At 36.3% G+C, this 22,898-nt stretch overlaps 1 protein-coding gene across 1 annotated transcript in view; it reads left to right on the forward strand.

The window, feature by feature from the left end:
- Positions 1 to 22,898, forward strand: part of LOC140150361 (rho GTPase-activating protein 21-like) — a 120,606-nt gene that overhangs the window by 53,378 nt on the left and 44,330 nt on the right. The window contains 5 exon segments of the mRNA XM_072172372.1: positions 5 to 173; positions 2,507 to 2,693; positions 11,150 to 13,323; positions 17,152 to 17,283; positions 17,423 to 17,899. Of these exon segments, the coding sequence (XP_072028473.1) occupies positions 5 to 173; positions 2,507 to 2,693; positions 11,150 to 13,323; positions 17,152 to 17,283; positions 17,423 to 17,899 (3,139 nt within the window).

The following is a 22,898-nucleotide window of genomic DNA, read 5'->3' on the forward strand; positions in this document are numbered from 1 at the left end:
ACAGGGTATTCACAAAACAGATCCACTCTCAAACTGGAAAGGGCCACGTAAAATAACCCTAAAGAGAAACGCCAGCGGCTACGGTTTCACTTTACGGCATTTCATCGTCTACCCACCGGAATCGGCTGTCGCTGAACTCACTCGACAGGAAGGGGCAACTGAAGATGACGGGGGTAGGTTGCTAATGTTTCAGTTAATTGGTTGGTAGGGTACAGTAGAGGATCCCAAGGACAGAGAGATAGTTAGAATTAGAATTTTGGACTAACTTTGGCATATATTTGTGGTAAAATATGATTCTTCAATCTACCGTACTGACGCGAGTATAGTCCCACCTTCGAAAGTCCCACCTCAAAGTTTTCGAAAAATTTCAGAAATTGTAAAAAAAAAAAAAAAAATTCAAGTTATTTTTTAATATTTATTTTTTCGGTTTTGTAGTGTCCCTGGACCTACAGCTATATGCTAGGATCATTCATGGTTGACTTACTAAAAAAAAAAATGCATGATTGTTTGTGTTTTTAATATGAAAAGTGACAATTTGTATTCATGTCATACTGTATTAATGATATCAAATGCATACAAATTCGATACATTTTGATATCATTATTAATAGAGTATGACATGAATACAAATTATGTTAAAATATAAATGTTCACCTAAAAACGGGGTAGGACTAATACTCGAGTCAGTACAGTATTTTGGGTGAGAGCAGGCAGGACAAAAGAAGTATCCACACAAAGGTCGTACAGTTAGTACAAAATTGACATTTGAGTGGCTCTTTGAGCTTAGAATGAAACCCCCTCACCCATACACCCACCCAGCAAACACACAAACAAATAAAACACAAACACATGTACCCCAAGTACACACATCAACATCTCTCTTTTCTTACTGCTGGATCTTCTCAGTCCCATCAAACTGCATTCAATGTACAGTCTGAACATCTGGACATCAAGAAATTAAGAATTTCCCCTCCCCTTGGAAATTAGTTTCAAAGCATAATTGGGCCACTTTTTAGCCATTCAAGTTAATTATAAGTACACTGGATTATTTTTAAAACTAAATTTGACCAGACTTTCAATTTTGTAACGTCATATTTAAGGAATTCTTCAAATAAAATGCAAGAATTTGAACCAAAATTGACGTAATGATCAAGGATACATTGTATGCAATAAAAGCAGGTATAAATCTTTAATCATTTTGAACATAATTAATAATAAATAACAATACCATATAACAATACCATAATTCTGTGTAGAATGTGTTTTTAAAGAAATTGAATTGTATTTATCTATTCTATTTCTAATCAGCTTTTATTAGTCAAGGGGATTCTTCCATAGAATTGATAACAATAGGATATATGTACTAGTCAAGCAGCAATAATGTTAAAAGTTTTATTTTCACTTGATAAATTTTTCACACTTTTTCTGCTTTTATACTCCCTATTGAAAAAGGATTTTGATGAATAGAAAAGAATCTGCCAAAATTTCAACTTTTAATGGAAAATGGGGGTCTGTGTTCAAAGTTGCCATTTTTTTTCTAAACAATATATATTTATCTACAGAACCACTGAATAGGTCAGTAGACATGCTTGATATATGCCTACTTGGCTATACATACTTTGAATTACATTTTTATTGGTGCAAATTATGATTTCAGTTCATCCTGAAATTATAGAAACATTTGAAATATCCCAATTTTATTTTCAGCAAGGTAATACTAATAATCCACATTTTGTACAAAGACCAAAGAGGGTTAAGTTAAATACATGACAAGGTCAGAAAGAGTTAGAGACCACACTACTTTCATACCAAAATTATGAGCAAGGATTGTGGTTTATAAAGCATTGTTAATTGTGTGCTTGGCTAAAGAGGATGTACAATATAGATATTAGATTATAATTATAAACTGATCATTTTATGAATATATCAACTGTTCTAAAGGATAAAATGATGCCAAAGTAAAAGTGAAATTGCATACTCAGACCAGGAAGTGACGGTAGGTGTACATGTACTTCCAATTCTGATTAAATATTAGATGTCAGTCTTCAAATCAGAATGCAACGGTATGGGAAAATTTTCAGCTATATCAGGATTTTTGGACAACATTGATGTATGTATGCCAGGATATATGCAAGCTCTTGACTAGGAGTTGATTGATTTGTCGAACTATTGGGCTATTCCAGTTGAAATCGACACTCCCTGTGGAAGACTTGACTTTAATCTCCCAAATAGGGAGTGTGAATTTTAAATGGGGTTACCAGAATGGGGGACTCCATTTGAATTCTCCACCTCCTGTGTGGAAGATTAAGTCCATGTCTTCTATATGGGGTGTATTTATTAAAACTGGACTAGCCCCAATTTTGTATCACATTGTATTGAACAGTTTTTGGTACAACCAATCAGTATTTCAGAGTGCTACTTCAAAGTGCAGGGACTTACAGCAGACGTCGTTGTCAAAATTACAATTAATGGATTTTTGCCTCCTGTTTTATCATTCACTCTCTCAGATCGAAAGAAGAAACGCACCAAAATTGCTGCTCTTGAGCCTATGGACACAATCTTTGTGAAACATGTCAAGAAGAATGGTCCCGCTGAAAGCGCTGGTCTGTCAACTGGGGATAGAATTGTATCAGTGAATGGAGAGAGTGTGACAGGCAAAACCTATTCACAGGTTGTTGCTCTTATACAAGCAAGGTGAGATGAAGTGCAGTGTCTTGTATCAGGGATTGTATAATAGAACGGTCCCTGATTGTAAGTTCTGATGAGGTAGTCTGCAAAATGCAATATTGAATTTCTTTTGCTGGTGTATTGGTATAAATTACTGAGCTCAGGTAGAAAGCCATATACACCCCCTCCTCTTACGTCATCACCGGTAAACGTTAACAGCGATACAAACTCTGGACACCTACATTTAACTTGCCTTACTGTGGACCGTTAAAAGTTTTCACTTAGATGCAAGTGTGGGCTGATCCGACACCACCACTATGGTGGTAATTTATCATCAGTTTTTATGCCGTTTTCGTTGTAGTAACAATGTCCAGGAACTGTGAACCTCTGTGTTCATGGGTGTCCACTGTTACATACAGGTTTGGGGTGTGTGTGTCTATGTTCGCTGCTGTTTACAAATGCACATAATACACATTTAGAGTTCTGATGCCAATTCAGATGTTTGTAAGTGTGATTTAAAACTACCACTGAACTATGTGAAAACATAAGCACAAAAAGTAAGAGAAATTCAATATATCTCAGTTCTCACCAACCAAGCCACTATTTGGTTTACTTTGAGACGGTATGACCCAAATCAGTCTAAGGTGTGCAGGGTTATTTACTCAACGTCCATACTTTGTCACTCATAGAGAGAACTCAAATCCCACAATATGTGTGAAGCAGAAATGGTATTGTTGCTGAACACTGTTGATTTGTGCTTTAAGATGACTGAGGTGAGGCCTTAGCAACTTGGACAAAAGCCTGATTAGTCAGAAATATATCCAGGTTAGATAGCATTGAATAATTAACAATTACATATATTATCATTCTCTTCATGTGTATTTGAATCAAAAATATTTTTTGAGGGGGCACCCGCTATTCCTCGATGTTGATGCCGTGGAGATTCGAACCTTTGACCTCAAGCTACCCCCGAGTATTAGTCAAAGTCTTTGGATGTGCCTCCCCTACATATGAAAGAAAATATTAATATTGGACCAAACTTTGGTGGATCAAAATATGTATCCATGGATGAAATATCTTTTGGACAAAGTGTTTTTTGGACAAAACAACATTGGATCAACTGTATTTGGACAAAATAATTTTGGTAAGCACCCTAATCAAATTATGAGAAAATACCTGAAAGCTAATCAAATGTGAAGACAACTTATGAGCCTGTCCATTAGATAGATCTATCTCAAGGATGTGAGTAGCTAACTAACACTAACCTGATTATACAAGTTTGGGTTTGGCTTGCGTAGGTGTTAATCCAACTACTTATGTCTGTGATGGATCTCTCTAGTTCACTATGAGTCTGTTGTATCGGGGAAGATGTTTTTGTGGTACATTTTTAGCCAGTGTTTTGAAAGGTAAATGTCCATCCCTATCTAATAGTATCAGAATGGAATGCTGTGAATGAAATGAAACATACTTGCTTGGCCATACAAATAATCCCAATTTGCCATTGTATTGTTGTGCATCACTGATACCACTGGATCATGGTTTTGAGTCCCGAACCATGATCGAAATGATCGCCACACAATTCACACATATTTGGGCAAGTTATTTAAGCTAATTATGCCAATATATCTTTTGGATTTGACGTAAGTTTAAAAACTAATTATCAACTGACCCTACTCCTTGGCTGTGATCTATATGGATAATCAAACAAATTTTTTGCCTAAGCTGGAGACAAGAGAGTCAAACATCACTTTGGGTTGATTTCAAATGAAGTATACCCAGACAGACAATTCGTAATTGAAGATAGACAGACAGACAGATAAGTATTGTTACATGTCTCCAGTACTTATGTCATATTCACAAAGCCAGTCAACTTCAATTTTGCCTTTTCAATGTGGTAGAGATATGTTTGCAAATATTGTAAACCAAAAAAACAAGCTTTGGTCTAAACCAGGTTAGTGTCATGCCACTTGGATATTTAATTGTAATATTACTACCTCAGAGACTGCTGGAAGCATTGGATATTCAGAATATTTGTCAAATGTTTTGTTTTCGCCAGCCCATTCGGGGCTGGTACCTGTTTCAGGTTTGGGGTCAGTTTACTCAAGAGATTATATTTTAGTGGTATTGGAATGATTTTTTTTTTTTACTTTTTGTGGTTAAATTTTTTTAAACATATTTTAATTCGATTTTTTAGTAAAATTTAGTATGTTTTTTCTTTTCAACGAACTAAAACGAGTGAGTATTACCAAAGTTATGTTTGAACTAATTAATTATGACTTTAAAAGTTTAAAGGCCTAAATGTAACAATAATAGTTAATATATATAGCATCATATGGTCAGCAGAAGAAAATCTGACATCACCTATGATGTCATATCAGTGTCCTTGACCGGGGTCCTTACTCCTTGACCACTGAACAGCGTGATATCATGTTGATAACAGATCTATAGAATCAAAATCTTCATCATATCCCGGATCATATCACAGATTCTCAACAATCTGTGATCATATGGACCATATTGATGTGAAAGTAGTTATCTATCATATCCTGTGTCGTTTTATGGATAAAAATGACTCAAAATGTTATTGATGAAATGGTTGCTATCATAAACATCAGTTTTGTCTTTTCAACGGGAAAAATCCGATGCAAAATAAAGTTTTTAGGGCCTAGCTATAATATGGGCATAATTTATGCATATAGTATTGAACAATGTACCCCATTTGACATGCACTTATAGATAAATAAATTGTCTTACTTTATTAATTTAATAACTTCTTTATTATAAATAAAATGACACATAACTATTTGATTCATAAAATTACATTCAACAAAATGATTGAAGAGAAAACACACAAGGCACTAGGCAGACTGTTATAGAATGGAGTATGTAAGATGCCATGTCCATAGCCCATGAGGAGTTTCCGACTAGCAATCAACATGATCAGCACATTCAGAAAAACACAGTTTAAGAGTGAAGATTGTAGTGAGTAACCAGTCCTTTATAAATGTGCTGGCCACTATCTATTATAATATAGTAGGCTTAAACTATACATTGCGAAAGTTATTTTAAAATAAAATGTACATGTAAGTTAACTCAAACCGCAGTGTATATATCGAAAGCAGTGAAATCGGACATTCCTAAGCGAAGATATTGAGTTCGTAAGTTCTGGTATTACAAAATTGGAAATTGAGATATCGTGGGTAAAAAGCTGAAAAGACAAAAAAAACCAACGACAACAACAACAACAACAAAACAAACAGACCAGAACAATTTGGAGTACATGTAATGAATTAAAAGAGTTGACATGAGATTAGGAATTAATGTTTTCTGCTGTTTCAGTGTGCATGTTCTCATCGTTGATGGTTTGGTGGACTGTCATGTAGATGTAAGCGTGATCCTAAAAATGTCTTTCACATTGACCAAAACTAATTACAAGACCTCTTCTACATTGAGGCTGGCTTTCCCTTTTAAAGGGAATTTTTATTTATTTCTAAAACACATCATAACAAAATCCATGTTGTAGGTCAAGTGGAAATGCTTTACATTCACAAATGTTTCATGGTATCCTGGTTTTCATGTTGTCATATTGTGCTCAAAAGTTTGACTTTTTGACATCGGAAGAAGCACAGAACCATGACTTGAACAAAACATCCAAGTTTTGTACACAGCCCAGTGATGATATGATATTGATTATGAGTCACAGTATAGATTGGAAGGCCTATTAAAATAGGTCCACACGAGAAGGTGCCATACTGAAAGACTTGGGCTATGACATGGGATATTGTATGCAAATTTACCATTTATTTTGATGGAAATTGCTCAACAAACTTACAATTTCCATATCTCTTGGGTATGTTAATGAAATGATAAATAGTTGGCAGGATTGATCTTCTTTTTGAGCTTGATGTGGTTGCTGCACAGAACACCCCAGAAGCGGGTGTTAATGTGCAGATTCCGCACCATGCATTGCTAATTACTGGTGCTGGTGGTGGTGGTGTCTTGCTGCTTGGTTTTGAAGATCTGCACAGAAGCTGCTGTCTTTATGTTTACAATTTCTCCTCCAGAGGCCTAAAAATTGGAATTAAAATGCGGGTGAAGGTGAATGTGCGATGTGCGGTAATGTGAGGTGCTTGGTATAAACACACTCATTGTTTAGACATTGTTGTTTATTTGATTGTTTTTGCTTTAATGACATAAAATTGATGAAGTGCTCTCTTGACAGTTTGTAAATTTTATATCCGTTTATCAAATTTTCAAATTTTTGAAATGGCTTGTTTCTTATTGGACAATTTTAAACTCAACAAACTTGAGGTTAATACAAAGAGGTTACACAGAATGTTAATTTAATAGACACCTTGTCGGAATTATCTCTAGCCTTGATTGGATTTACATGTGAGATGGAACAGGTACATGAATCAGAAGTGTGAAAATAAAATGTTATGGCATAGATCGTCATATGGTTATGGTGAAGAAGTAGATCCAGCTCAGTTGGTTTGTGCATGGGCTGGCTGGCTGGCTGGCCAATCACATACTTCCAACAGGGTCAATGTAAGGTGAGGAATTACCAGAACTTCAAAATACAAATGAAATAAATAAATACAATTTTGTCTGTTTAGATCACACAGTCTTAGCTGTGATTTCACTTTATGAGAAACAAATGACACTTCATTCAATGTAAAAGGCAAGAATGAAAACCAAGGATTAAAAGGGGATTATCAAAGATTTTCTGTGCATGTACGGATATTTTGTCTAACTGCACCACCAAGTGATCAACAATTATATCTGACCAGTGTCTATTTCATTCAAACATTGCCAATAACTTGCTCTGTAAGTATACATTGGTATCCTCTGTATTGACTGCTAAAATGATCGTCTCAATTTGTCAAAGTTCCTGGTATGCGCTGGTGATCATAGATCACATAGAAGAGGTGAAGTGTCTGCCCCTTCTACGCGATCGATGACCAATTGGGCAACTGTTCTGTTGTTTTGATTATTGATCCAATCAGCATGATTGTTTATCACTTCTGCATTTACACTCATATGCTCGATGCGTCGCTCATCCCTTTTAAGGATCACTATTTAAATCACTGGTTATCATTATATGAACAGGCTTTTGAATTACTGATGGAGTCAAAAATGTGAAAAGCCCACATTTTAGTAGTGCCCTTTGCTCCCATCGACATCCTAAAAAAAATATGCAGGAATTTAATTTCACAAGCTTGTTGGTATGTTATCTGAAGGTGAAAATCCCATGTGAAATATAAATGTGCAGATTAGCACAGTCTCTGTGCTACATGTAGCTGCCTAATACGTCTATGATCTAAGACTATAGTACCGAGTTTAATGGCCGCTTTGGGCAAGCTTGCTTTGCACACTTTATTCGAGGGGCATCATGGTCCACAACTTGCATGAATTCAGAAAGAGCAAGACATTTAACATTACGTAAATATTAAAGGATACAGCATGGATATATTTGTGTCACATATTGTTTAGGATATTTTGACTTGAAATATAAACCCATTGTAGGATCGGAAACAGGAAGTTTCTAATGTCCAGAATCAAATCATCACAAGGAATCATTGCATAAAGCGAAGCTTACAAGTATAATGCTTATAAAACAGTTTTGGCACGTTTACCAAACATTAAACTTTTAGAGCCAAGATTTTATACACTTCAGACTATTGTAAGACGCACAGTAGCAGTAAGAATGGGTTATTCTGCGGATTTGATGTATCTTCACATATGCTGTTATGTCGTTAACATCAAGTTTGATTATGTGAAGCTGTAATCTTGGCACAACATTTAGTTGTTGCTTTGTTCATTTTATTAACATTGAATGCTATGAGAAGACTGACACACTTTTGAGAATGAAGCCGGGATGTAATGGAGACTGGAGATTTGTATGTGTAAAATATTAAGACTTTTTGAACTAAAACTTGGAAATAGTGTAAAAAAGAGAGAACATCTGCCTGTCAGGTTGATTTAACAAAATGGTGTTTGACATGTCATATTAGTTATAACATATAACTGTTTAGTTTTATAATGTTAGTGTAACTCTTTATTTTAACTTCTAATTGGAATCCTGTTATAGACCTCTTTCCTTTAAGTTTAATTGGCTGTGTGCCATGTAGCCAGCCTCAGCTTCACTGAAGGAGATGCACCCTGAGAGGGTGTACGGTTCTGCAGAGTTACGGTTAAGGTGCACTTGATTCCTCAACAAAACGTACACTACGAGTAACATATGATGGGTTTTCAGCTTACTTAGTATTACTCAGCTCTAAACAACTTTTAATCGTAGCAAAATTTTCATTAACTTTTAAAATACAATATTAAGAAAATACAAATAAATAAAATGAGTTTGTTGGTCGTTGTTCAACAAAGTACTTGAATCTAATATCAATTCTGTAGAATGAGCAATGTAGTTTACCTAACTGTGAGCCTCTAAAGTAATACACATTTACAGTGGAGAAACGTGACAGCAAGATTTTGCATGCTTATTAGGATCACTCGAAAAACTCACAAGATTTATGCGGAAGGAACTGTTCAAGTATAAAGTCTGAAGGTTAACCGCTAACTTATGAAATAAAACTGACACACCAGTTCCCTCTATCCCCAGGGACTGCTGATTTTGTTTCTTTTTCGCACAAATCAAAACGTATCAAATCAGTACTTTCCTGTTTGGTTGAATGTTGGTTGTCAGGAAGACCATCGATTCCAGCTCTATGAACCACACCTGGCAACAGGATTGAGTGGGCTCAATGTGAGATAGCAAAGTTACTATCTTTTTACCTGTATTCAGTGTTGCCAGAACTTTTCAGTGCCAAGGTGTGGCATATTGGATTGCCAAGTCACGGTGAATGACTCCCAAGTAGCCCAATTTGTAGGATTCCCAATAAAGGGGCCAATTACCTGATATTTGGGCACTTTTACCCTTATTTAGAATCTAAATCACCCATTTGTGTGTAACAGCACGTGACTAAAAACTAAAATGGTCACAAAATTGTTATTTCAATTTGGAGCTTCAGACACTAAAGACGTAATTATAATTCGGCTAAATTGAAAGGAAATTACATCTTATTACTGCCGTGCCATGACACGTGCAAAAGTAGCCCAATTTTAGGCAAGATTTTGAGTAGCAGCAGGTAATCACCAAGTAGCCCAATTGTGTGCCTAAAGCGTGACGTTGACATCACTGTTTGCCTTCAGTTACAAATATATTGCTATGTTTCTTAGAACCAAGTATCTAGAGAAGACCAGTTAGAACGAATTCTGTTATAATAACAATATATGGTTTTGTGAAATCATTTATTGTTACTGTGTAATAGTGACAGGATGAACATGGTAACATATGGGATGGATGTAAACAAAACTGCCCACACAATTTTGATATGATTGGCTAACTGAGTGTGACATGATATTGATTAATATACAAAAGTGGAAAATACAGTGTCAGCTTATAATTAGTGATGGTTTTTAGAGGAGCATATTCTATACAGCCTACAGGGTTCCTAGCTTGCAGGTTGCATCCCCATAATTTAGGATTGAAATGACATATACATTGGCCTTGAAATTGAGTTCCCCTCAAAATGTTAACTTCAAATACGACTTGCCCATCCATATATATTGGCCTTGAAAGTGAGTTCCCCTCAAAATGTTAACTACAAATACGACTTGCCCATCCATATACAATGGCCTTGAAAGTGAGTGCCCTTAAAACATAAACTTCAAATGAGCCTTGCCCATCCATATACAATGGCCTTGAAAGTGAGTGCCCTTAAAATATCAACTTTAAATATGACTTGCCTATCCATATAATGGCCTTGAAAGTGAGTGCCCCTCAAAATGTTAAATGTGAGACCTGTCATACATGTTGCATTCGGATTAAATATCTCAAATCTTAAGATGTGACAAACATAGTTTAATTCTTCAAATCTCTACATGCCAAAAATAAGAGTACTTGTGTAAGTTTCTGAGGAAATGTATGTGAAGGAAGTGCAGAATTATTTTGCTATTTTTGCCAGTAATGAAAGTAAATTTAGACCTATGATCCACTGAATTCAAACAATTTGATTGGAACTTAAAGCCCCATTAATCTGAACATTTCTAAGTAAATCAATTTATACATTTGAATTCAGAGTTCATTGCATACTTTTATATGGAGAAGTTGTGAAGTAATCTGCTCAATTTATGATGCAGAAAATCTGAAGTAATCTTCTCAATTTATGTCATTGAACTTGTACTTCCTATTTCAGAGTTAACTGTTGTATGCAAAAGTTGTGGATTGGTTGTATTTCTATGTCAATATTAAAAAATTATAATAAATAAAGTAAGATAGTTCTACAAACATTACAAAAATGAAAAATTGAAATTAGAAAAGAAATGTTGAAGAGAATCATTCTAATTGGAGTTGTCATTGTTTGCAAGTTCTTTCTAAAGTTTATGATTGACTTGACTCTTTATTGTTTTTTTTATTCCATTTGCAGTGGTTCTTCACTGAGACTTTTAGTCGTACCACGAGAAGAAGACATACTGCAGGTAGCCTACCCAACATCAGCATACAAGTTCTCTCCTGAGAAAAAGCCATTAGATCCAACTTCATCCGGTGTACATTCCAATGTAACAAGAACTCGTTCAGAAAGTTTTGAGCTTCCCAGCTCCTCATCGTCCAGCCAAGTATCGTCCTCATCACCCGTGGGATCGTTGCAACTTGATGATTCCAATGATACCGTCATCGTGGGAACAGGTGTTGAACGAGGCGATGCCGATTTCCAGAGAAGTAGCACCGAAATGATACTATCCGTCGGAACCAAACCAATCAAAACATCCACCCCTGTGTATACCTCACAAATACCAAGAAGAAGTTCAGATGATGGGTCTGATGAGCCACCTAAGGTGAAAATCATCATGGGTGAGCCCAACACTAGTCCCCGGAATTCGGCTACCTATCGACCAATTCCAACATCACCGACCAGGAATTCTGTACCATCTTCTCCCAGGAGTATAACGCCAAACAAAGATAATAGAGTTGTGTTACCAACTGCTTACCGTGCAACTTATGCCGCTAATAATACTAATTCAAATGCCCAGAAACCGCACAGGACGTTCAAAATTACAAGTATCTTTGGAAGTAATAATAACTCGGTGAGACAAACACAAAACGACCCTAATATTGCAAGGTCAGAGGCCAGTATATACACAAGCAATGCAACAAGTGGAAACCATGTGAATACCAGCGATTCTGTCACGAGTAGTGCAGTTGTGAATGTGCCATCTCGGACACCCGTTTTGCATATCAGAAGTCCATTGGAGAATAATAATCAGTACAACACTCAGATAGGGCGTCGGCAGTCAGATGGCATGACATCGTCCCAGATACCATTGCCAAAACACAGTACAAGTTTAGATAATATTCAGGTACAGGAAAGACCTCCTGGATCTAATATAGTTATACAAACACCTAATGGAAAGCATGCAAGCTCACATGATAATTTGCACGTGACCCCTGGTAACATGGTAAGATTACAGATAGCTACTCCTAGCGATAGAAAACTGAGTCTTCAAGGTAGTGCCGACTCGCAACTCAACACAAGTACGTCATCGGAAACAACTGTTAGGCGGTATTATAGGAGCGAAACAACAGAACAACGGGAGCGATCTACCTCTGCTACTGACCGCCTTTCTGCGGTCACCTCTGCAAATAAAATTGAAATGCAGGGCCATAGTACGAATGAAACAAGACGTTTTGCACGCCATACTTCTTATGATGGAAGTCAGCGTGTATTTGTGCAAGGTTATTATCAGCCAACAGGGATTTCATCATCCACTGGTAGTGTACGTCATGATGCAACAAGACATTCTAGAAGCGCAACTGTGTCATCTGTGAGTAGCTCATCATCGCAGCCCGAGTCTGATAGGTCATTGAGTGATGTCTCTGGTGCACACACAACTAATTTACATGTTAAGCGTTCTGCGATGCGCACAGAACAACAGGAATATATATCCCCATCAGGTGAGCGTAAAGTTTTGAGCCATTCACAAGAGGCCAATGAAATGCGTGGAATGGAATTGGTTGGCAACAAAGGAAATATGGCTGTATATCGTTCCGGAGCAGACGTAAGGTCATCACAAGTGACAGACTCAAGAGGGCGTGTATCAAGTAGTGGATCTGTGAAACAAATGCAAGATGGCAGGGTACACGATATTATGCAAATGCCCTCAGGAGAAGTACGTATCATTCCCAAAGGTCCACAGGGAAGCATTGAATACTGGGATAAAAAACCAATCACTGAGTCTGGTGAGCAACCCAAAGGAATCGATGAGAGCGATTCGTGGTTGTGGCAAAAACGTAACTCAGGGCAATTTGTCGACGTTCGTAATCCGCAGCTCTCTAAAAGTCGCATACGAGAACGAAGTCTTGAGCGAGATAAACGAAGAGAACGGCAGATGCATGAGCGCCATCGCAGCAGGAGTTATGACCGCAGCCATCAACGTACTCAAGGTTGGGTGAGGCAGCAAGTGAATGTTAGACAACACCATCAAGAAGGTGACAACATTTCCTTAGATAGATCACAAAGGGGGAGATCACTATCATCATCTAGAGAGAGAGAACGCTCTGATTCAGTAGCCAGTGAAGACAGTTTTGATGATTTTGAACCAGGTAAGCTTTAAAATGCTTTAATTGTAAATGATTGAGTTTTAAACCTTGTAAATCCTTATACCTCTAACAGCAGTTAAAACTACAGGGATTCCAATAAGATTGGAGTGTGTTTCCTATTCACAGTTCTCTCAGTACATAAATAAGCAAGTATTTTGTGAAGTTAGTATCAGTTACCTATGTTTAGATTAAAGTTAGCTTAAATTCCTCACAAAAACACATCCCAATTTAGTGTAGCAATGACAGAGTGCCATACAGAACTTTAATTTCCTTCACTAGAAAAATGAATGATGAAATTAGCATTTATAGCAAATTAACTCATCCAAGTTTAGATACATACGGTTCCATGGTTCATACCGTTTTATATTAGCAGTAGTTTAGAACTCTAATGAATGGCATGTGTGATGAAGTTTTATGTTTTACATGAAACTGGTGTTATTCCTGACAACTTACATTGATAGGATTCCCAATTTAGTGAAAGATTTGTGATTAATAATGTGAATGATATCCTAAGGGCAATTTCTCGTTTGAAATTAATTTTGAAAGCCTTCGAGCTGCGTAAATCTAAAAATCGCTTCCAAAATCAATTACTCGACATATTTACTACCGTATAATAAGATATTTAAGACTTATAATGGGATAATTGCATAAAATCAGAAATTTTTATTGAAGCCAGCCACTGTGAATGATGCTGTAATTTTCACTCATTTCGAGTTTCATGCTCTATTAAATAGGTTTATTCAAAGCAGAATGTAATGTTTTTAAACTCCACAAAAAGAAAGTTCACATTTCTTTGAAGTTGTAATTTTTGATACGACTTATTAAATAAAGTCAAATTGGTAGGAACGTTACCTACAGATTGATACCTCACTTGTGTCCAAAAAGTCCAAAATCTTGATTTTACGAAAATTTGTGCGATTTGAAAAGTTGCAAATTCAAAGAGATTACGAAGTATAAATTGCTAAGCCTTCCACTCGCCTGAAACGAGCGGCAGGCAGTGTGTGTGGCATCGATCGGTAAAATTCCACACTGATTGCGGTCTTTTCAAATGGTGGAGCATTGTGCATGGTTAGTACAATCCTTTTACACAGTAACAGATGTTGCAACTTTTCCAATCACATCAAATAAAGTCTGGTAGATTTCATACAAGTGATTTGACACAAGTGAGGTATTAAGCTGTAGTGAACAAAACTCCTAACACCTTCCTGGTAATTTCATTGTATTTAATCAAATGTATCAAAAAGTAGATCCCTAAAGTAGTGTGGACTTTCTTTTTGTGTTGTGTTTTATAGACAGATACTGAGATAGTGTAATTCATAAATTCCCTTTTCATACCAATACAATCTACTCACTGTGAAACACTTCAATAATTTACTTGAGGGAATGAGTTTTTAATAATTTGGGATAAAACAAAAGTGACAAGAACCTTTTATAAATTTGGTGAACAAATTTTACAAATCAAAACATTACTTGAAATATGCAACATTGAAATTGTTTCAGGACATATTGTTTTGTAGTATATATCACATGCAGGACTAAACATAATAGCGTGGTTACAGAATCACGTAGATGAAATTTCTAATTTAATGTTGCTTAAAAAGTGTGAGGTTTTATTAATACGTGTCAAATTAGTAAACACGTAGACATAATGTTCTTCCCATTAATCCATCACATCATTATAAGGCCTGTAGAAGAAATTGAAGTGAATACATTCATGTTCTAAATGTTAAATGATTTGGCAGGTGTTTGTGTGTGTCTACGTGTGTGCATGCATCGCCAGCCGGCCGGCCGCCGCCACCGCCGCAAACCCCAAGTTTCATCCATGTTACATGTTGACCCAATGCAACATTATATTGCTTTTACATATGACAAGCTGTATTCAGATAAGAAAATCTCTTGTGTGCATCGTGCGGTATGACGATATATAGTGCGGCGAACATATGTGAAATTAAAATATCAAAATTGTTGACATTAAACAAGATTTGACTTTTACGATATATTTGTAACTTCAAATTAAATTTTTCACTTGATTGACATTGATGTCACACTGAAATACTCTAAAATACCCTAGAGTGAAAAAATGTTGAAATTCTTAATTCTCACGGTGACTAAGTCTGTCAGGAGATATGCTGTAATATCTGAATACAGTTATAATTTAATGGAAAAAATAAATGTCCCCGCTAAAAGTGCTGTTTTAATCACTGTTTGCTGTGTTCATTTCAGCTAGTTTAATGTACAGTCAATTTGCCATTAGATATTGTGGTAAGCCATTGCAAGCACCATCGATATTATTATATTCAGCATTGTAAATTGTATGACAAAAAATGTGTTGTAAAAAGCTTTGTGGCATGATTTGTTATGGGGGACTAGAAGAAAATGTGTTCAAAACTGAAAGTGAATTTGCATAAATCTGCATATGATGTAAACTGTCACTGAAAATAGCATGCACTATGATAATTGGTCATTAAGTGCATGTAATGTGGGCACTGGGCAGGGTCCATTAGCAATACCATACTCAGGGCTAGGGGACCACAGGGGAGGAGGGGTTGATAATGCATGATTTTTCATAACACCCCAGGGTGCGTACAACCTTCGCATCCCCTGGATGCGTCCCTGGGTCTTATATTCCGTACATCAGATGGAGTTTACTTTTTTATTGGAAATTTTAGTCTCTGGTTATCAAGTTTCTGTAACAACAAGATGAACACATTAACCCCATGAGAACTACCTGCCGATTGGCCAAAATTAATATTGTGTCCAATTTTGAACCAATCAAGGAGGACATTAATAAGATCATCTGCAAATGCAAGTTCGACTATAAATAGTTTAAAGCCTAGTCATAATTGGCAATTGAAATGAGCTTTTCAAGTTATCAACCAATCAGGAATGCTGTTAGATGACCAGTAGTGTCCAGGGGGGTTAAAACGGTGCAATTACAGAATAACAGTGCATGGTGTATCAGAACCGAACTAATATGAATTGTTGGCATGTGTATGTATTAATGGTTTAGTAATAATTATGGCTCTCTGACTGTCAATGAATGAGGAAATCATGTTTAACAAATTATTTAGGAAAACAAGTTTTAAACAAGCAATGTGATCTATATCGGAAGTGGTCATAATGTGATAATATCTGTATTTTGTAACAAGGTACATTATTCTATGCAAATGTTTAACAGTTGATTTGGTTTTCAGTTAATACTATATATCCCTTTCACTTTAGCTTGTATGTGACCACTCCCTAAAATGTGGCATTATTATGATTAAGATTCTCTGTGTTTTTGTATTTTACTTCATGGGTCCTTATAAATACTGTATATTTATTTGATATACATAAACATGTACATAACTGCTGTCTGTAGATTTGGTGAAAATTTGAACAATTTGAAAAACAAGAAAAAAATCTTTCTTAAACATTCTAGAGGTTTGCATCTTGAATTTTCAAATTAAAAATGCAACAGGTAGATTTTCAATGATGGATGGAATGAGAAGCAAGAATTGGTCATTATGTTTCCATACATTGTAAACCTCTATAAAGTTTGTTTACTAAGTACTAGTTGTTTTGTAACAGTCGTTCTTGGTGTTATTACAGGTCAAGCACTCTTTCTAGTAACATTACACACACACAATAACAACTATCTGTCTATGTGATCTTCATGCACCATGTTGAAATTGTTTTTTAAAAGGAAACAAAACCTATGAAATCAACTTGGCACAAAAATATCTTAGTAACACTTCCTTCTACTTTAGAGATTGTACACTATACTTTGCCAATAACATGTACCAACACTAGTCTTGTCTTGCACACACGGAACATGCTCCCTCCTCACAGATTTTGGAATTGCACTGGAACGAGGCCGCCGCGCCCAATCAGAACATGCCAGGATGCCGTCGTCGGGGATACCAACTCTAGTACCGGGAGTACACCAAGTCGTGTACCGACGGCTTCGGTCATTTGACGAAGGTTTGCACCAAATTATCATATATCCCAATTCTCATCTCAAGTTATGTTTTTGTTTGAATTAATTAGTATATTTTCTTGGTTTGTATTTCACATTTCACTGTTTTATAACACTTTTAACATTAACCCATTTTAAACACAGATATTGGGATTGGTTCCCTTCAAGATGTTGTGAGTGATTCCATGCCACACGAAACCCCTACTCACAAAACCAATTATGGGGGTACTTCACTTAAGGCACAAGTAGATAATACTAGAGCGAGCCGGAAGTTCCACATTTATGGTGATTTTAAATTAGACGGAAGCAAGCTAAGACGGAGTAACAGCAAAGAGAGCAATTCGTCAACAGGCTCCAAGAAAGAGCGAAGAAGAGAATGGCTTTACTCAGAACCAAAAGTAGAAATGCGTAGATACACCTCACCCTCACCCAAACGTGGTCTGGGTGAAGATAGTACAGCAAAACTGCGTAGAGACAGGAGAAATATGCATGTGTATGACGATTCACAGTATGGCATACCTATAGCAAGAAGGGCTACTTCACCCGACACGTCCATTCAGGAATTAGAAGATTTTTTCCCGACAATGCATGTTTATGATATGGAACCGTACAATTTGGAAGGTGCGGATACGTTTTATTATATATTCAAAATTGGGGATATTTAAATGGTTTTGGATTTTTATATATAGGTGACTAATCTTGTCTTTTGTTTTCATGTAAGCAGTTCACCTCACTTTGTCATTTATTCAGTATCCAACCATCACCAAACCTGATCCATTTGACTTTCCCCATCATTCATCATCAGCTTACATGAAAACAAAAGCCAAAATTAGGAATATCAATTTTGGTTAGCTAACGTTTGGTTGCATGAAAGGGAACACCTGTTGATATAGAGGCGCCAGATTTACAGCTTTGAGATTGCTCACTTGAAATCTATGCTTCGCCGCTCTGGCTGCCAAGAAACTGTCCAACTCCCTCCTATTCATCTACTGAATACTCCAGGGTGGAAAGCTCACACCCAAACTTTTGCATGTCTGCACTCTACTACTGTACACTTTTCATGTGATGGAACTCCATTCTACAGGATGGAGCAATGATCACATGTATTCTGAATCTCACTATCACGTTATATGGTGCACATTTCACTCCTACTTACAACATTTTGACACATACAATAACAATCACATTTTAATAACATTGATAAATAACATTTCTTTACTCACTATTCTGAACAGAAGCACTGGTAATAATATAAATGTTTAAAGGTCAAATATTGCACATTGTACTTACTACTAACCCATGTTTATCATATATCTAAAGAATTATATTATTGGTTCACAGTATTATGGTGAAAGTATAACTTGGAAGGCAGGCATATTATGAATTATATACAAGTAGTACTAATATTGTTGGTGAGGTATAATTGTGATAAGTATTAAGGTTAAGTTTACTTCCAAGAAGGGAGCATGGTTGCCTCTTGCCATGGTGGTCGGGATTTGAATCCATGTCCTTTTCAGTCATACTTACTGCTTTGAGAAGAAAGAAGGTTGTGGAAGCTGATACAAAATGAATGGGCTTTGAATACTGATCAATGCCTATAAAGTTAACTTAATATCTTCTACCTAGTGTAACATATTTCTATTTTTGACACTGGCATAAAATAAAATAAGGTCCGATCTAGATTCTATTTACAAATTTATATACATGTACACATACTCTACCATATATCACATGCTCTCAACTGCCATGTAACTCAACTTATATCAGAATTTGTCATTTAAATTGACTCAAACCCCAGTTAATTAACCTCAGTTTCAATGACTTCCAAATTTAGTTTGGAACCGATTTATTCATACAAAAACAATTTTCTAAACATTTGTCCCAAAAGTATGATTCATTTCATGTGCCAATATGTTTTTGAACCCCTACCACTCAGCACCAGTTGGGGAAACAGAGTGCAGCCCGGTACGAATGAGGCATGTGTCGCGTAAGTTCGGGCAAGTCTTGAAACATGGAATACCATGAATCGGTTGTAAACTATGATGTATGTAAATATGCGAGGTGAAGGGAACAGCGGTTTACTAGGATTGCAAACATGCTCATCTGTAAGGACACAGTTCTTTAACCCCAATATACTTGTACATTCACATAATGACCTTTGAATATGTTGAGTACAAAACCTCATACTCCATACCTTGAGTTCAACATTTGAGGTATGTGTGATGAGTGGATGTTATTGGACTGTGGCAGTGAGAATGAGATCATTATAATGGTTTGCAGATGCATGGGAATGGCTTGCGTGATAAAGCTGTACCCAACTATCGGTCATAACATGTGACTAACATCCAGGTGATGGGGGTTTGTGGGTACCAAACCTGGGGACAATGTCATTAAGGTCAACTTGTAAGGGGAACTAAAATAAGATCTGACATGAAACTTCCATATATGGTTGAGGAAATTCCAAGAAGGAAGGAAAAGTTGGCGGCTAAATTAATTGCAAAATCAAATTTTGGTTGAGGAACTTTAAAAATGAATATATAGTGCAAAATGAAACTCTACTAATCATATTTCATCATAAAAATACAATTGTTTTATATTATATAGAAACTTTATTGTAACTCTGTCTAAAGTTGACATGGAAAAAATTTCTGTTTCACTTCCAGTATACCTCGTTATATATAAAGAGGTCCCTTGTGTTAGCATGCGTGGATGTTAAATCAGAAAAGCTCGGTATCAGCTTCTATTTCCACTAACATGGTTTATAGACACTTTCCTCTCAAATCCAGCTAAATCACAGTTTTCAGACATGTCCTTAAAACACAGCCAAATCAAATAGATTCAATGTGTCGTAAAGGAGTGGGTGTATGGATTGGTTGGTTGGTTTAAGGTGCTGTAGAGGAATACTACAGGCATTAGAGAATGGGGTTTGATTTAAAAAACAAGTTTATTAAGAAATCAAAGGTTTAGTGCAAGTAGGCTGCAACTGCAATAGCTGCCAGGTGGTATATGTTCAGAGATGTGTACAATATAAAAAGAAGAAATTTTCAGATGTCTATAGGGCAGCTATTGCAGATTACTTGTACTCAAAATGAAAGAAATTATGTTTGGAGGGAAGCTTTTAACGAAGATGAAATGAATGCATAAGAGTGGCCATAAGGTAGATGTATAAAAGGGTATGGGCAAAATTTCATCAAAATCCTATTTGTTAAATTCAAGTTTAAGTTACAGTCTGTGAAAGTGGAGAACTTGCATTAGTTGTTACGTCAGAAACTTTTAACAAGATGCTTTCAGCTTTAATTTAAATGCTATATTTTATGTTTAAATTCAGTGGGCAAAATACAGTACAAGCCTTGCCCTTCTAAATTATTTTTATTCTCACCCCCTCTTGTAAATGCCGCCAAGTGTGGAGGTGTGTGTATATTCCAACTGGGGAGATTCACACACCCACATTCAAACTGGGGAGATTTTTTTACCCAAATCTCACAGCAACCGCCATACTGTGGAGGTTGCTCTAATCAGAAAATGACAGGTGGTATACCCCCCTCTATGGCTCAAAAACCCCATTTTTGAGCTTATCTTCAACTGTGGAGCTCCACGGTTGTTAGCAGACTCCACAGTGTGAATGTGACAAAACACACACACCTCCACAGTTGGAGGCATTTACAAACGCAGAAAAATATATTACCAGTTTTGTTGCAACTTGAACAGGTGGAAAGCTTAATTTTGCTGTGAAAGAATCCCATCTTGATTATGAAAAGATGCATGGTTGTCCAATCCTTGTTGAAGCTGCAACTGCTGAATTTGAATTGAATTTCATAGGTAAAGTGCATTGCACACTCCATTATACAAAGTTTAACAATGTATCCTGTCATAATGTTCTCAAATTGAAATATACTCCTTACAATGTATTGCTATCGCTAGGTAGGTGTTCTTGTAGGCCCTGCAATGGAGTATCTGGCAATACTCGTAGCTCTCTAGTCTTGCAGCAAATAGAAATTGATTAGAAGATCACCTGCTCTATGAAATTATGGTGCATCTTGCTATTTGAAATAGTAAATAATATAGCTCTTGGGACATATTTTACAAGTTCTTACATTATTGCAAGATTGAGTTAATTGGGGTTATCTTGAAACATGGAATACCATGAATCGGTTGTAAACTATGATGTATGTAAATATGCGAGGTGAAGGGAACAGCGGTTTACTAGGATTGCAAACATGCTCATCTGTAAGGACACAGTTCTTTAACCCCAATATACTTCTACATTCACATAATGACCTTTGAATATGTTGAGTACAAAACCTCATACTCCATACCTTGAGTTCAACATTTGAGGTATGTGTGATGAGTGGATGTTATTGGACTGTGGCAGTGAGAATGAGATCATTATAATGGTTTGCAGATGCATGGGAATGGCTTGCGTGATAAAGCTGTACCCAACTATCGGTCATAACATGTGACTAACATCCAGGTGATGGGGGGTGTGTGGGTACCAAACCTGGGGACAATGTCATTAAGGTCAACTTGTAAGGGGAACTAAAATAAGATCTGACATGAAACTTCCATATATGGTTGAGGAAATTCCAAGAAGGAAGGAAAAGTTGGCGGCTAAATTAATTGCAAAATCAAATTTTGGTTGAGGGAACTTTAAAAATGAATATATAGTGCAAAATGAAACTCTACTAATCATATTTCATCATAAAAATACAATTGTTTTATATTATATAGAAACTTTATTGTAACTCTGTCTAAAGTTGACATGGAAAAAATTTCTGTTTCACTTCCAGTATACCTCGTTATATATAAAGAGGTCCCTTGTGTTAGCATGCGTGGATGTTAAATCAGAAAAGCTCGGTATCAGCTTCTATTTCCACTAACATGGTTTATAGACACTTTCCTCTCAAATCCAGCTAAATCACAGTTTTCAGACATGTCCTTAAAACACAGCCAAATCAAATAGATTCAATGTGTCGTAAAGGGTGGGTGTATGGATTGGTTGGTTGGTTTAAGGTGCTGTAGAGGAATACTACAGGCATTAGAGAATGGGGTTTGATTTAAAAAACAAGTTTATTAAGAAATCAAAGGTTTAGTGCAAGTAGGCTGCAACTGCAATAGCTGCCAGGTGGTATATGTTCAGAGATGTGTACAATATAAAAAGAAGAAATTTTCAGATGTCTATAGGGCAGCTATTGCAGATTACTTGTACTCAAAATGAAAGAAATTATGTTTGGAGGGAAGCTTTTAACGAAGATGAAATGAATGCATAAGAGTGGCCATAAGGTAGATGTATAAAAGGGTATGGGCAAAATTTCATCAAAATCCTATTTGTTAAATTCAAGTTTAAGTTACAGTCTGTGAAAGTGGAGAACTTGCATTAGTTGTTACGTCAGAAACTTTTAACAAGATGCTTTCAGCTTTAATTTAAATGCTATATTTTATGTTTAAATTCAGTGGGCAAAATACAGTACAAGCCTTGCCTTCTAAATTATTTTATTCTCACCCCCTCTTGTAAATGCCGCCAAGTGTGGAGGTGTGTGTATATTCCAACTGGGGAGATTCACACACCACATTCAAACTGGGGAGATTTTTTTACCCAAATCTCACAGCAACCGCCATACTG

Source organism: Amphiura filiformis, chromosome 4, assembly GCF_039555335.1.
Source record: "Amphiura filiformis chromosome 4, Afil_fr2py, whole genome shotgun sequence".
Lineage (NCBI taxonomy): Eukaryota > Metazoa > Echinodermata > Ophiuroidea > Amphilepidida > Amphiuridae > Amphiura > Amphiura filiformis.